At 34.3% G+C, this 14,559-nt stretch overlaps 1 protein-coding gene across 1 annotated transcript; it reads left to right on the top strand.

The window, feature by feature from the left end:
• Window positions 1–1,560: 1,560 nt before the first annotated feature.
• On the top strand, window positions 1,561–6,360 carry LOC128206623 (uncharacterized). The gene is made up of 4 exons (XM_052909208.1): window positions 1,561–1,709; window positions 3,143–3,473; window positions 3,994–4,092; window positions 5,525–6,360. The coding sequence occupies exons 2-4, from the start codon at window positions 3,158–3,160 to the stop codon at window positions 5,935–5,937; spliced, it is 828 nt and encodes a 275-aa protein (XP_052765168.1). The 5' UTR covers window positions 1,561–1,709; window positions 3,143–3,157; the 3' UTR covers window positions 5,938–6,360.
• The last annotated feature ends 8,199 nt before the right edge of the window (window positions 6,361–14,559 follow it).

Here is a 14,559-nt window from a genome sequence, read left to right as displayed (position 1 = left end):
TTATCTATCTATCTATCTTCACAGACCAGTAGCCTGTCTATACGTGAAGTGATAGTGTATAAGACGGTGGGGACCGACCAGGGAAACGGCTACAGCTCCACCACAACTCTAATACGGAGACTCTACTCGTTCTTCATGCACAAATGTACGCCTTGAACTAAATATGGTATTCTCTAGATAATGAAGAAAGGATTAGTGCTCATTGCAAGCATAAACTATGACACAGACATTCATACATGTTATTGTAGACAAGTAGATAATGGAAAAAATGATTTCGTCAATGTCCATTGAATGTTGGTGTTTATGAATAATAAGACAAAATGACAACACAGTTATTTAAAAATCAATGTGTATGTCAAATAATATTTGAGCTTTGGTTATGGGACTTTAAATTAAACTGTCCTCGTATAAATTACATGTAATTCATTATTTTTATTCATATTTGGACAATTATTCATGATTACCAGGACTTGTGCGTTGTGTATTTCTCGTTCAATGTCTTGTGGGCTCTAACCTTATGCTTCTATACAGCGTTTATACGTAATACAAAAATGACTTCAGGACTTGTCCCTGTATAACTGAATATTTAGATACAATGAAGAAGCTGTCCGTTTGAATGCCAATATGCATTACCAAACATTTCTCAACTGAAAACAAAATCGAGGAAACATAGTTCTGAAAATATTTCGAAAAGAAAAGCGGATATTTTGATTAACGTGTAGTCTGTCTGCGTTGTTTTGTGTGGTTGTGTGTCTCTTAAATGTCTTGTATGTCTTTAGTAAAGTTGTGTCTGGTTTATCGTTTGTTTTTTTTTAAACATCTTTATGTTCTAATCGTACATGTATGCTTCTTTATTTCAGTTGCAAAAAAATAACGGAAAATAAATCGCAGGCAGACAAAAACGGTGAAAAAAAATGTCCGCTGAAATTAAAAAATAGTGTCGGTACAATAACAAGACAAGAACAAACAAGTTTTGTTATTCCTAACAGTGTCTGTACGATATTATGCCTCTACATATGGCATTGACCCAAACAGTTGACTACCCGGCTTGTCCTTGTGTTTTCCATCTTACAAAGAACCACCTCATCTTTAAGTGATTTTGATGTTTAGATATTTAATACACTAACATATTCGCTTCCTTGTCAGACATTTTTTCAATTCTAACGCACTTATATGAAAGTACATGACTTTGTAAATTTCCATTCTTTGTAACATGTGTCTTTACTGGTGTAAGAAGGAAGAAGGAAGCAGGAAAGATTATGTTTGTTTTACATCATCTGATACTGAACTGAAATAATAACAACTTGTTTACTTCCCGTAAAATCATCAACAGGTAGTTATGTTGTCCAAACAAATAACAACTCTTTTCAGTCGATATCAAAAGCCTCCTACAAAGGTTCAAAAAGGTGAAAATCAGCTGATGAAATCCCATTCTTAAGAAAGAATTTTTACTCTGTTTGCGTTAAATCGTTAAAATTTGGCTATAAAAGAACCTTTGTATTCTTAACATTTTGATTTTGTTTTTGTTTCCTTCTTTCCTATAATTAGAGGCATTTCTATTTGTATTCAAAACATATCCTTATATGGAAATATTTCAATACGAAACGGCAATATGCAAAATATATATAAATGCAGAGCTAACGCTGCATCGGTGGACATAACAGTACCATCCCATGAACGGATACCACTTGTATAGCTACCAGACTGAGGTAACCATGCATTATTTAATAACTGATTTGTGATTAAAATGTTCTTGGCTTCTTTGCTTAACGCTGTAATTAAACTATTCACTCATGCTTACTACTTATTTATTAACAAAATTAACTTTTTTGAAATCCGTGTCACTGTGTTGTATTAACCACTGTTATTAGTTGTTATCATATATTTATATTTATGGATTAATACTTTTTAACAATAACCTTATTATAAACACATAGGTAAGGCGAATTTTCTGGAACATTACATTAAATAATGTACATTGGTTACGTGTGATGTTGTTTTTTTTTAATCTGATGCGTATGTTTCGTGCGTTCATACCGTTTGAACAATTGTGCGCGATATTGCATATGTCTGAAATGTGTTAGGGGTTCTTGGAAGCTTCACAAACACTGATATAAACATAACACGAAGAAGTGTTTTCTTACGACACGCAATCTTGTGCAATAATTTATAATTTGGGAGTCGAAAATTTTAACTGTTTGTCGGTCTCTTGTAAGCTGTGGAAGACAAGCCGTGGGCCCCGATTGTTTTGCCAGAGGGTGTGCATATTTTGAATGTGTGGTGACCCCATATTATTTTGCTATCAATTGTAAGGGTTCTATCAGTAGACAAACAACTTGTTAAAAAAACACTGAAACAATAATAACAAACAAGAATTGTTTGCCCTTAAAATTGCAAGTAGTTCAGTTCAGTTTCAGTTGAAATTAAAAATGCAACTTCAAAAACTTTATCAATAATGTGTGTATAGTCGTATGTTATACATATTTGTAATCGAAAGCAATACCCATTTAAATAATACAGGAACTGTTTGGGGCCACCTTGCATCAATATTTAACATTATCGTTTATTGAACTTTAAAACAACAAGATTAAGTTCAAATTAGAGACCTTCAAAAGACTAGGCTTGAATAAAAACTACATTAAATTTTCAAGACACATCTCCCGCGTAAAATATAAATCATGATCAATGAAAAGGTTCTGTTTATTTAAACTAGGCAACTTTATATAACGTTTGATTGTTGAAATATCAAAGTCAAAATCAATCTTATACAGCTACACCGAAATAACAGGCTTCTTATTTGTAGTGTTTTAACTTTTTTAAGACCACTTAAAGGAGGAGGTAAATTTCATTGAGTGTTTTTAATTTTAAGTACTAAGTGCTGGTGTAAATGTTGTTTAGTCAAAAGAAAGCCTCTTAAGATCTCTTTCTGATAGATAGTTTAAAGGAAAATCCTCATTGTTTGAAAGCATGTTTATGTATATTCCATGTTATTATTGAATGATAAAAAATTAAACGGTTTATGTATTATGCCATTAAAAGAGAAAAACGGCTTTAATATAACGTCTGATCTAGTTGTATATCAAGCGCGTAGCTTTGCTCCATCGTAAATATAATTCATACACCTAAAGTATAACTTTTCCAGTGAACACATCGCAGTATGACTGGATTACTCCAGCTGTTGTTATTGGTCAGCACGACCCTTGCCTCGGAGCCATCGGATCCAGCGTGTTCCAAATACGACTTCGAGGAAAAGGTGCTTGAGAGAATGATCCGCATGGAATTCGCGTTTGAGAAAGTGTTAACGGAAAACAAAGTTGTAAGCGAAACTGTTGAGCAAGACCTAACGAGGATCAAGAAAGAAAACAAACGATTGTACGACGTAGTTGATGCCTTAAAGGCCGAACATGAGCAAGCAGAGCGTAGACTGGTTTCGCTTATGGAAGATGTTAAGAGAAACCAAACCGTCACACTTGGTAAGGTTTCAGCTAATTAAACAATAGTAAGGATGACAATATTATCCTAAATCAATAGTTTAACTAAATCAAAACATATTTAAACATTCAAGCAGTGATGAAATTCTTATCAAGACTCGTTTTTTAATACATTTAATTTTCCAAAATCCCCAGATCAGAGAAGTGTGGCCTTGTATGCAAAATGAAAATGTTAAAGATCATACTAGAATCTACAGGAACGTTTGCTCAAAGTCTATAAGTATCTTGTTTATTCAAAACATCTTTATATTGAAAATATATCTAAACAACTAGAATCTTGACAAATATACTCCTCAAAATAAGTTAAGGACCGCAAATTGTTATGACTGCAAGAAAAGATTAAAAGAAGCGCCCGCGAGCAAAATGTTCAGGTACCATATGGGCAGAGTATGTACAAATCATTTCAAAATGTCAAGTAAAACTGCAGAAATTCATTCAGAATGGATTTATTTGGCATAGTTGATAGTTGTGTATGTTTTAAAGCATACATGTTATCTTTCAGAGCAAGCAGAGCGTAGACTGGTTTCGCTCATGGAAGATGTTTCGACCAATTCTAACAATACCTTGGAACGAATAAGTGCCGCCTTTGACAATATGACAGGTACGAACTGTCACATCTAGCTCTAACTTATCAAAGAAGCTGTTTCTCTAAACTAAAAAGTAGCATTTTTAACCAGATATTAGCCTTAACAGTAATTAGTTCAATATAACTTACAATAGAAGACATATAGACATCAAGTAGTCAGAGAGATTAATGCTATGAAAATATATCAATAAGTATGTATGTGTATTAGATGAGTTAGAATAGACAGTACCGAGTAGAAAGCTTAACGTTTATGCAACGTCTCTCCCTTATGATGCTTACGCATATGAGTAGGTTGGTGTAAATGAAGACTTGAATAACTAATTTACAGTGTGAACTGTATGCACTTTGGCAAGCAGGAACGTATACGACAGATAGAGAGGTAGATATTGATATAAGTTTGTTCAAATACGTATAATTGGATCCATGCAAAAATATTTTAAAGAAGTAATGTGATCTATCAAATCCCCGGAATAAAGAATAATGTACAAAAGTTCACAAAATACCTTCACTGATTGTGGTATTATAGAATGTCAAAATATTTAAATCCACATGAAAACGTGAACACACTTTATGTCAAACAATACTTTCGAAGTAAGGACGACAAAAGTTGAAATATTATCCTCAAATATTAGTTTAATTAAATAAAAAATTATTTTAACATTCAAGCACTGATGAAATTCTTCTTAAGACTCGTTTTTTTTAATAAATTTAATTAGCCAAAGTCCCCAGATCAGAAAAGTGTGACCTTGTATGCAAAATGAAAATGTTAACTATCATACTAGAATCTACAGGAATGTTGGCTCAAATCGTATAAGTGTCTTGTTTATTCAAAACATATATATATTGAAAAGATAGCAAAAACAACAAAATATTGACAGATATACTCCTCAACATAGTAAAGGACCGCAAATTGTTATAATTGCAAGAACAAAAAAGCAGCGCCATAATAAGCGATGTACAATGCATCATGCACTAATGCACCATACACCTTACACGATGCACCATGCACTAATCCACCATACACCTTACACGATTTATCTTGTACCATGCACTTATGCACCATACACCATACATGATGTACTATGCACTATGCACAAATGCATCATACATCCATACACCATATAACATACACCATGCACTAATGTACCATACACCATACACCATACACGATGCACAATGTACTAATGCACCATACAACTTACACGATGCACCATGCACTAATCCACCATACACCTTATACGATGTATCTTGTACCATGCACAAATGCACCATACATCCATACACCGTATAACATACATTATGCCATGGATAATGCATAATACTCAGTGTAACGTGCACCATGCGCTATACACCATGCACCATGCACCATGCACCACGCCAGATTAAATGATTGAAAGTTTGCTTTTCTTTTTTTACACATTATAAAGAATTAATCATTATTTTTCAGATCAAATCGCTACTCCACTGGTAAGCTTTCACGCCCGCTCTCCGCAGACAACCACCCTGTCCACAGGTGAGGTGATCGTGTATAAGACAGTGGAAACCAATCTGGGCAACGGCTACAGCGCCACCACGGGCAAGTTCACCGCACCAGCACCGGGACTCTACTTGTTCTTCATGCACACATGTACGCCTCGAAATAAATATGATGTTCTTCAGATAGTTAAGGATGGTTCAGTTCTCATTGCAAGTATACAACGTGACAATGACGAGTATTCCTGTACTAGTAGTCAGGTGTTTGTACAGCTTGATGCCGGAGAAACTGTCTGGGTAACATGCTCCAGTGGGGATTCGGACAGGCAACTGTATGACACTTACCAATATTGGACAAGTTTTGGTGGTGCTCTCATTCACAAATGATCTGTTAAGGTCAATGACTTAAAACACTCAAAATACAGAACAGATACAATGAAAGTGAAAATCAATTACGTAGTGATTAATAAGTTGGTTTTTAATAATAATAAAACTAATAAAAATGTCTGTAAAAATGAGAACACATATGTAAATAATTGTTGTGTTATAATAACGGAAGCTGTATACGCATGTTGTATGCTTTGCCGTCAAAAAATAACAATTTAATTAATATAAGGTCAGTTATTCATGTATCGTTTTCCTGCAATCCGTTGTTTTTTGTTTGTGAATATCGTTGATAACTATTCTTGGTATAAAAAAGTTTAAATCAGCGTTAAATATATAAGTGTTGTCGTAAGTAGTGTCTGTATCGTTTTCCTTCTCTCTGTTGTTTTATTGCCTTTTTCTAGAATAAACCTTGTTGCAAACGAGTGCATGTTGTTGTTTTTAATTTGTGAATATATATGTTGTTAAACTACTTGATATGCACAGTATGCACAGTGTTGAATATAAAAGTCGTATAGTACTTAAAAGTTTTTAAAAGTGTCACAGTGTCTCTTTATGTGTAAGCAGAAATGAACAGCATTTGTTCAAGATGTGAGCGAGATAAACTCATAACAGATGACTTCACATTGTCAAGACAAGGTTTGAATTCGTATTGCTCTCATCTTAATATCAAAATACCTTGGTACCAAAGCACAATGTCACTGGGTCAAATGTAAAGGTTATATTTAGAAATCATAGCTCGTATGGCAAACGTTTACTTATTTCTGATCTCCATTGAGTAGCATTTTACCCAGAAGGCTAATTACTGAATATAGAACAGAACAGAAAAGAACAAAAAAAAATTTATTTCGTTTAAAACAATTCAAACAAATATAGCCAATTTGTAAAGTATTTTTTGCATAAATACTCTTACTACGGACCGTATTCAATATAATACAGAACCTAATTGTTCACTGATTCTGCGTTGTAATCCGCGTATGTAGTTGTCTTCTCCCTGTTTTTTATACTGATTGTTATCGAATGATGTTCCAAATGTTTTAACTATAACTAACATAACAACTTCTGCTGCACCAACCCATATAATCTAGTTGAACTTTTTAATACTGCAGCTTTATGGTTTGCTTTTGTTGCTTCCATTGTTTATTTGCTAAAAAATGTTTAATGCAATAAGGGAAATAATCATGAAGATCTAAAGTGATGTTGTTAATGACGATGCCGCTGCTGCATGTAATGTTTCTGCTTTGATGCTGCTTCTGCTGCTGCTATTGTTGTTGCTGATGCTGCTTCTGTTGCTGAAGCTGCTGCTGCTGCTGCTGCTGCTGCTGCTGCTGCTGCTGCTGCTGCTGATATAATAAGCGAAAACGGGTTACATATCATAGAATCATAGAAAGTGCATGTACTTTATGGTTTAATTCCATTTAAATCTCTGTATTCAACAAAAAATACGCAAATGCAATTACAGCAGTATTTAAGTCAAATTTGCTGAAAGCCAAATGTTACTGGTCCTGCTACGGAACTTGAAACGTTAAGTTCACATCCCTAGTCCGCCATCTGTTCTCCGCTAGGCAGGTAGGCATCTAGGTATCTAGCCCACACAATTAAATGTAATTTCACACTACGTTTCATTATCTTATCCATAAACCTTAATAAATCAAATAACTTTGTTCATTATATCAGTGTCTTTGAATTAAGTAGTTACTAAGGGATCACACCAACTCAGTGAAACAATTTAAACAACACAGATGTATGATGAGGATAACAAACTCAGTTTATTGATTAAACATTTTCTGATGAACATCTACAAGTAGGTCTTGTTGGCGCCGCACTGAAGTGCTCGCCTATTATGGAATGGGAATTTATTTTAGTTAGTGGTAGGAGCGGTTTTTAAGTTGGTTGACAGTTGGGTTTTACTGTTATGTTATTATGATTAAAAAATGCAAATGGTTGGCGATTGCATGGGTGTTTAAAATGCTATTTATGGTTGAATAGATAGTCTTCAATTTATCTTCAAAACATTATTTCGGAAGAACGACAAATAAGTTTAATCACTGTTCCCGATTCGTTTACGTTTTCCGATTGGTTACATTCTCGACTTTCCAATAGACCATAATCCTTTTCGGCAGGGTGACTTCCGGTTTATTTCCGGGTTATAACGACGTATAATAACAGCGATAAATACGGACTAATTATCTTTCCAGGTTTGTTATAGTTTATTTATTTTGATTAGATTTGTCATTTAAATAAGTTTATATTACATTGTAGTGATTTGATTTGAATGTCATGAGCTATAAATCGCTTGAATGTTTACCTAGTCAGTTTGTTCTGGTGGGTGGGGTAGATGGTTCAGAAAAGACTGCGGTTACTTTTCTTATTGGATTAATATTATAAACGAATAATTCTCATCTATTCTAAGACATTAGTTTTGAAAATTGACACAAATAATACATTAGTCTGTTTTACTGTCTGACAGTCATAATCTAATGAGGAATCTGTATGTATGTACCTGGTATAACTAATAGTCTTATGAATGAACATATATAAATCATCATCAATTTAAATTATAATATTTATACTGCTGTGTGTATTTTATTACTTTTTTTTTTTAAAAACCATTTAACTTAGAAAGAGAAATTATGTCATGCTCTCACCTGTGTTGTTTTCTGAATGATTTGTTACAAGTGCACCAGTCAATTGTAACCAAGCCCCCCCCCCCTCCCCCCCCCCCCCCCCCCCAGGTCCCGGGAATAGCGGGGATTTTAACTTTCGGTCCAGCCAACCCCGGGTAAAATCCCTGGCCTGCGGGGACGAACTGATGGTAAAATCCCCGCCAAATGCCCCCGCACCCAAGGGACCCTAAGTAAGGCCCATTCCCTGCTATATTTTACGCGAAGACAAAACCACTGCATTCACCCGGCACTGCGGGGCCACCTTAAAGGTAAAAACACTGCCCATTTCCCCGGCTATCCCCCCGGACCTTGGGGGGCGTGGTTACAATTGACTGGTGCATAATTAGTTATGTTTAAATATTATGACGGCCATCGGACTAGTCATACACCCAGGCCTGGAATTAAATCGGAGTCTAGATTGTCTTAAAACTCATCCATAAATAAGTCTGAGAGTTACTTACTTTTTTTATAAAAAAAAATACTTATGCTTTTTATGTTCCATTCCTTTCTTTACAGATATGATTTGAATATGCTGATGTTATCTTTTGAGATCATTACTTTCCATGAAGAACATCACTACAATTGGTTGGGCTGCTAGATTGGAAGCAACATGATGGACAGCTAGTGCCTGTCGACACGCAACTGTTGGTTTGGCAGCGATTGCTTATTGGACCACTATATTGGATGGACCATACCATACGTGTTGGTTGAACAATTATGAATAGTTGGATCGAAGTGTTGGGTGGACCACCAGTGTTGTTTAGACTGCTTGCTGGACAGAATGTGTGATAGACAACTAGTGTTGTTTGAATAACTGTTGGATAGACAGTTATTGTTTATTGGACAGGTATAATCAGTTGGTTTACAAGTTTTAGTATTCAACACTTATTATTATGACCGGGTATTATTATTATTATTATTATTATTATTATTATTATTATTATTATTATTCAATAATCATATTAATATATATAACTGAATATTTTTATATGTCCTTGTACTTTAGTTATGTTTTACATTTACAATGTGCATCATAATGTTTTTATCTATGAACAACTCTTTTTATAGATATTTTAATAAATATTAATTCTGTACAACAATTTTTTGTTTGTTTTGCCATAATTTGTATGATAGTATCAAACATTTTTTACAGAAAGGATCAATTTGTCATAATAATTTGCACAGCAAAAAAATCAGAGTTCATGGTGTTCATTATAATTATGCTGATTCTCATCAAAATTGCATCATTGAATGTTTTTTGCATCAAAGTATGATTCTTCATTAAATTTTATGAAATTTCCTGACCTTGAGGGACCTGTACCTTTAAAACTGCAATCTCACAGATAAACTGATTTTGGTATCATTGCCTTCAATTCAGTCAATCATATAAGATGGTTCACAGTAGAACAGATCTCAGTTGTTTGAAACACTGTCAAAGGACTTCATCTTCTTAAAGCATTAGTAATGCTTATAACCATAAATATCAATTTTCATACGAAGACATGTAAAAATGTTTTCTTCTATCAGCCATCTTATATCGTTGGTTTTCAGACATTTTTGTCAAAACGGTCAGTCTGTGAGAATGCAGCTTTAAACTTGAGCACTGTATTGACAATGATGAACAATCTCAGTTATGAAAATTTAAACACATAGCAGCGTATTGAAGGATTCGGGTCTTGAAATATTATGTATTGTCTTGCCGGAGAGGATGCCTATTGTTTCTGGCAGGTTGCATGTGTACCAAGTTTCATTTAGATATCAAGGCTGTTTGAATTTGGGCCAAGAAAATATTCTACCTACAGTACACTAACGACACCTAGGCTTATTGACTATAACAATACTAAAGTATCATGATACGAAAAAGCTCGAACCAAGGGCTGCCGGTACACTAGCACGGCACTCCTTCAAACTAAGTTAACCGGGCGGCTAGTTATTGCCCACAAACATTACCTCGATTTTATGTCTTCATTAACCATGGGAGTTAAACAGTCAGTGGAATAAAAAGATCATAGACAATCATATAATAACAACAGTAATTTTTACAATTTAATAATAACATTAAACATTATATAATTCAATAACAATAAATTGTCCCTGGTATGCAATAATCCCTTTAAAGGTTCATTTGCCAAGGGTTAAAAAACATCTTGCTTCCTTTTGAAAAATCTCTTGGTTGACTGTTATCGGCTATGGAGTGTTGTTTCACATCCTGTGTCATAATTTTAAGTTCTGAAGATCTACTTTTTGTACCAAACATTTAAATCTGTCACTTGTGTGCATTTCTTTAGTCCTTGCAGTAAAGGAAAGTTTTCATTCATGTTGACACACTTCATTTATTTTATCTCCGTTCTTGAACCGATTCCGTCTCTTGTATTTTGCAATAATATAAAAAGACACTGACAGGTTCACCATTTTTTTTTAAATATCTTGTAAAACCACTGATATAGCAGGACTGGTGCTCTCAGATCATTGGTATCAACTGCCTACTTCTGTTGAGCATCAACTTGGCTGACTCAAACAACCAGAATGGACATCTCTGAAATTAAATAAATAGTTTTATCATCATGCAAGTTAGCCAAAAAATATTAAAGGCTCTACAGAGGCTGTTAAAGCTGCACCCTCACAGATTTACCAGTTTGACAACTTTTTTTATTTGTTGTCTTGGAATGAGATAATTTCTGCCTAAATATCTGCAAACCAGTGATATAAGCCGGCTGACAAAAGATCAGATCGCAGATTTTCATATATTATTATTTTATGGCTAAAAGCGTTACTAACAGTTTCAGAAAAAGGCATTAAAAATCATTTTTTTTAACTTAAATATGAACATTTGAGATCCGATGTTTTGTCAGCAGTCTTATATCGCTGGTTTTCTTGCACGTTTGCATAAATTGGCTCGTTCGAGACAAAAAAATAAAACTAAGTTGTCAAAATGTTTAATCTGTGAGAGATATTTAAATAGTTACAAATGACTGGTGCATTATTAATTAGCTGTTATTCTAAGACCTGCATATTTGTTTATATACAGCAAAACAGTCAGAATTTAAATGCCCTTCTTAATCACATTATGCTTTAAGCTTCGTTTACTTGACTGCTTTAAGGTTGCAGATTTCAATAATTTCACACTTATTGCAAAATGTCATTAATATAATTCAATAACAAACTCAACAAACCACAATTAAATACATTCTTCATAACAATCAATATGTATTTGAAGTCTTTGAAAACTACTATGAATGCCGTTAACATTTTATTTGTTATTTTACCCCACCCACTTAAACGTGTGCTGAAGTTGGGTATGAATGTCGAAAACTTCATTGACATTTACAAAAAACGGTAGAAATTTATAGAAGAATGTTCCTAACATGTTTTACTCACCTATCAATCTATTTTGCCAATTATACTCTTCCTTTTATTCGTATCGATAACTGGGAAATTGAATGCGGAAATAAATCGGAAGTCACCTTTGTCGCAAAGCATTATGGGCTTCTAGAATAAGGCGAAATATTATGTGCCGGAAATGTAAAATGTGTGGACCGGTAATTATGTGAATGGGAATAATTATGTTTTGTGTTTTGTTATGTTTACTGCATTGATAAACCATGAGGTAATCTGTTTTCTTTAATTTAATCGATATTGGAATTAAATATTCACCTAACTTTATGTTTTAATGTGTTGAAGGTGACATTAGTAAAATTTTATTACGATTGTCTCCGAGTTGTAACATATACCGGATGTTGCTATTTTTAGAACCAGAAGGTATTTCCCCGCTATTCATAGGTCAATAATGGAATTTCTACATCGTAGTAGTTGGAAACTCGGGTGATGTTTTTCTCATGAATATACGTTTAAAATAAGTAAACACGAAAAGTGCACACTGACAGTTGATTACGATACACCTAACAATTTGAGTCATTACAGTAAAACATGGATTATAAATGAATTATACGCGTAATAGAAGATTTTCTGTCGAAAAAACGAATGTCAACAATCAGCATGGAACTGGGATATTCGTATCAAAGGGCTATGTATGTGAGTATCCTTCAGTAGTTTTGTACGTTGATATGTTCAAAAATGTTTGTTTTTTAATTTATCTTTGGAATTCTTTAATCATTTTTATTTGCTAAAAAGACAGTGTGTTAATATTTTTACATACATGTACTATAAATATACATGTTACATACTTTACATCTACTTATGCACCAGTCAATTGTAACCACGACACCCCCCCCCCCCCCAGGTCGGGGGTATACCGGGGATAGCCGGGGAAAAGGATCGTGTTTTTACCTTCGAGGTGTCCCGGAGATATTATACACCAGTCAATTGTAACCACGCCCACCCCCATGTCAGGAGAATAGCGGGGACTTTGACCTTCGGTCCAGCCAACCCCAGGTAAAATCCTCGTCCTGCAAGGACGAACTGATGGTCAAATCCCCGCCATATGCCCCCGCACCCCAGGGAGCCTAGGTAAGGCATATATCCTGCTATATTTTCCTCGAAGACAAAACCACCGCATTCACCCGGCACTGCAGGGCCACCTAAGAGGTAAAAACGCGGCCATTTCTTCTGCTATCCCAGGCATAACCCCGGACCTGGGGGGCCATGGTTACAATTGACTTGTGCATTATGTACATGTTACATATTTTTAAATGTACTTATGCACATTATTTATGTATTTGATATGAGTATGTAATCTTTTATTTGATTGTTTTATCTTAGAAAAATATTAGACTTAAAATTTTGTTTAAAAATGATGTGTTTTGGTGTGTGACATATTTTAAACATACCAAAATACATGAACATACCCATTATTTGTTTACATACTGCATATTTTCAATCTGTAAGAAAAGATGTACATGGTTTCGGGCTGGAAGCCACGACAGCTTTGACACAAGCGACATTCATTTGCTTGGTGTAGGTCTCATTAAAACCCCATACTATTGTGAATCATTATCAACCATATGCACAACAACTACACATTTGTGCCTACCAACCCTTACTCTTGGCTAAAACGGATATTAGTGCAGAATGTATAATTGATACATGTGCATTTGTCTTTCACGGTTGTAGTTTCTGCCGGTTGATAATCAGAAGTCTAATTTCTTTCAGGCAGGAAAATGACTGAATATTACTAAGCCAACAAATTGGGGTTATGAAGAATTCCAGCCTGCATTAAATACTATGTTAGATCATTGAGACAGTTTTGACATCCATGTCATCCACAAGGCAGTCACATCTGATAGAGATGATGTGAGTATTTCATATAAAACATATTTGAGTTGGTGTTTGTTGTTTTATAAACTCACTGTATTCAATAATCAAGTGGTGGTGTTGGTGGTGGTGGTGGTGGTGGTGGTGGTGATGGTGGTGGTGGTGGTGGTGGTGATGATGATGATGATGATGATGATGATGATGATGATGAATTTTATTGATAAATTTAGTAATTTTCTTTATCTAATATGTACATGTATGTATCAGCTTGTTTTGTTTTTAAATAATGTCGAGAAATATTAAACTGTTTATTTTATTTTGTATATGTATGACAGTATTATTATCTATACTAATAAGTTAGAAAGGCTTTAAAGTACATTTTTTCCTTTACAGCACTAAATATTCTAGATGGGTAAAGAACCTGAAGGGGCATGAAAACCAAATCAGCATTGACTCAGCATTGAGTAATTATCATCTGTGCACACACTACAAGTACAAACGCATGGGAACAGACCAAACTTCAAATGTTGAAGAGTAAAGACTTATTGTGAAAAATTCTTAATGTAAGAATACCATTGACAAAATAAAACAAATAGACAACGATTACCTACAGAGACTGTTTCGATGTTATAATATTAAAAAGATAAATTAGTTGAGAACTTTCACTCTGACATTTTTGGAGGGGCATTACTGCCTAAATGTTACGATGTACATAGTGTTCTAGGGTCTTTACATATTTTAATTTGAA

This window comes from Mya arenaria, chromosome 10, assembly GCF_026914265.1.
Source record: "Mya arenaria isolate MELC-2E11 chromosome 10, ASM2691426v1".
In the NCBI taxonomy this organism is placed as follows: domain Eukaryota; kingdom Metazoa; phylum Mollusca; class Bivalvia; order Myida; family Myidae; genus Mya; species Mya arenaria.
This window is presented reverse-complemented; position numbering and strand designations above follow the sequence as displayed.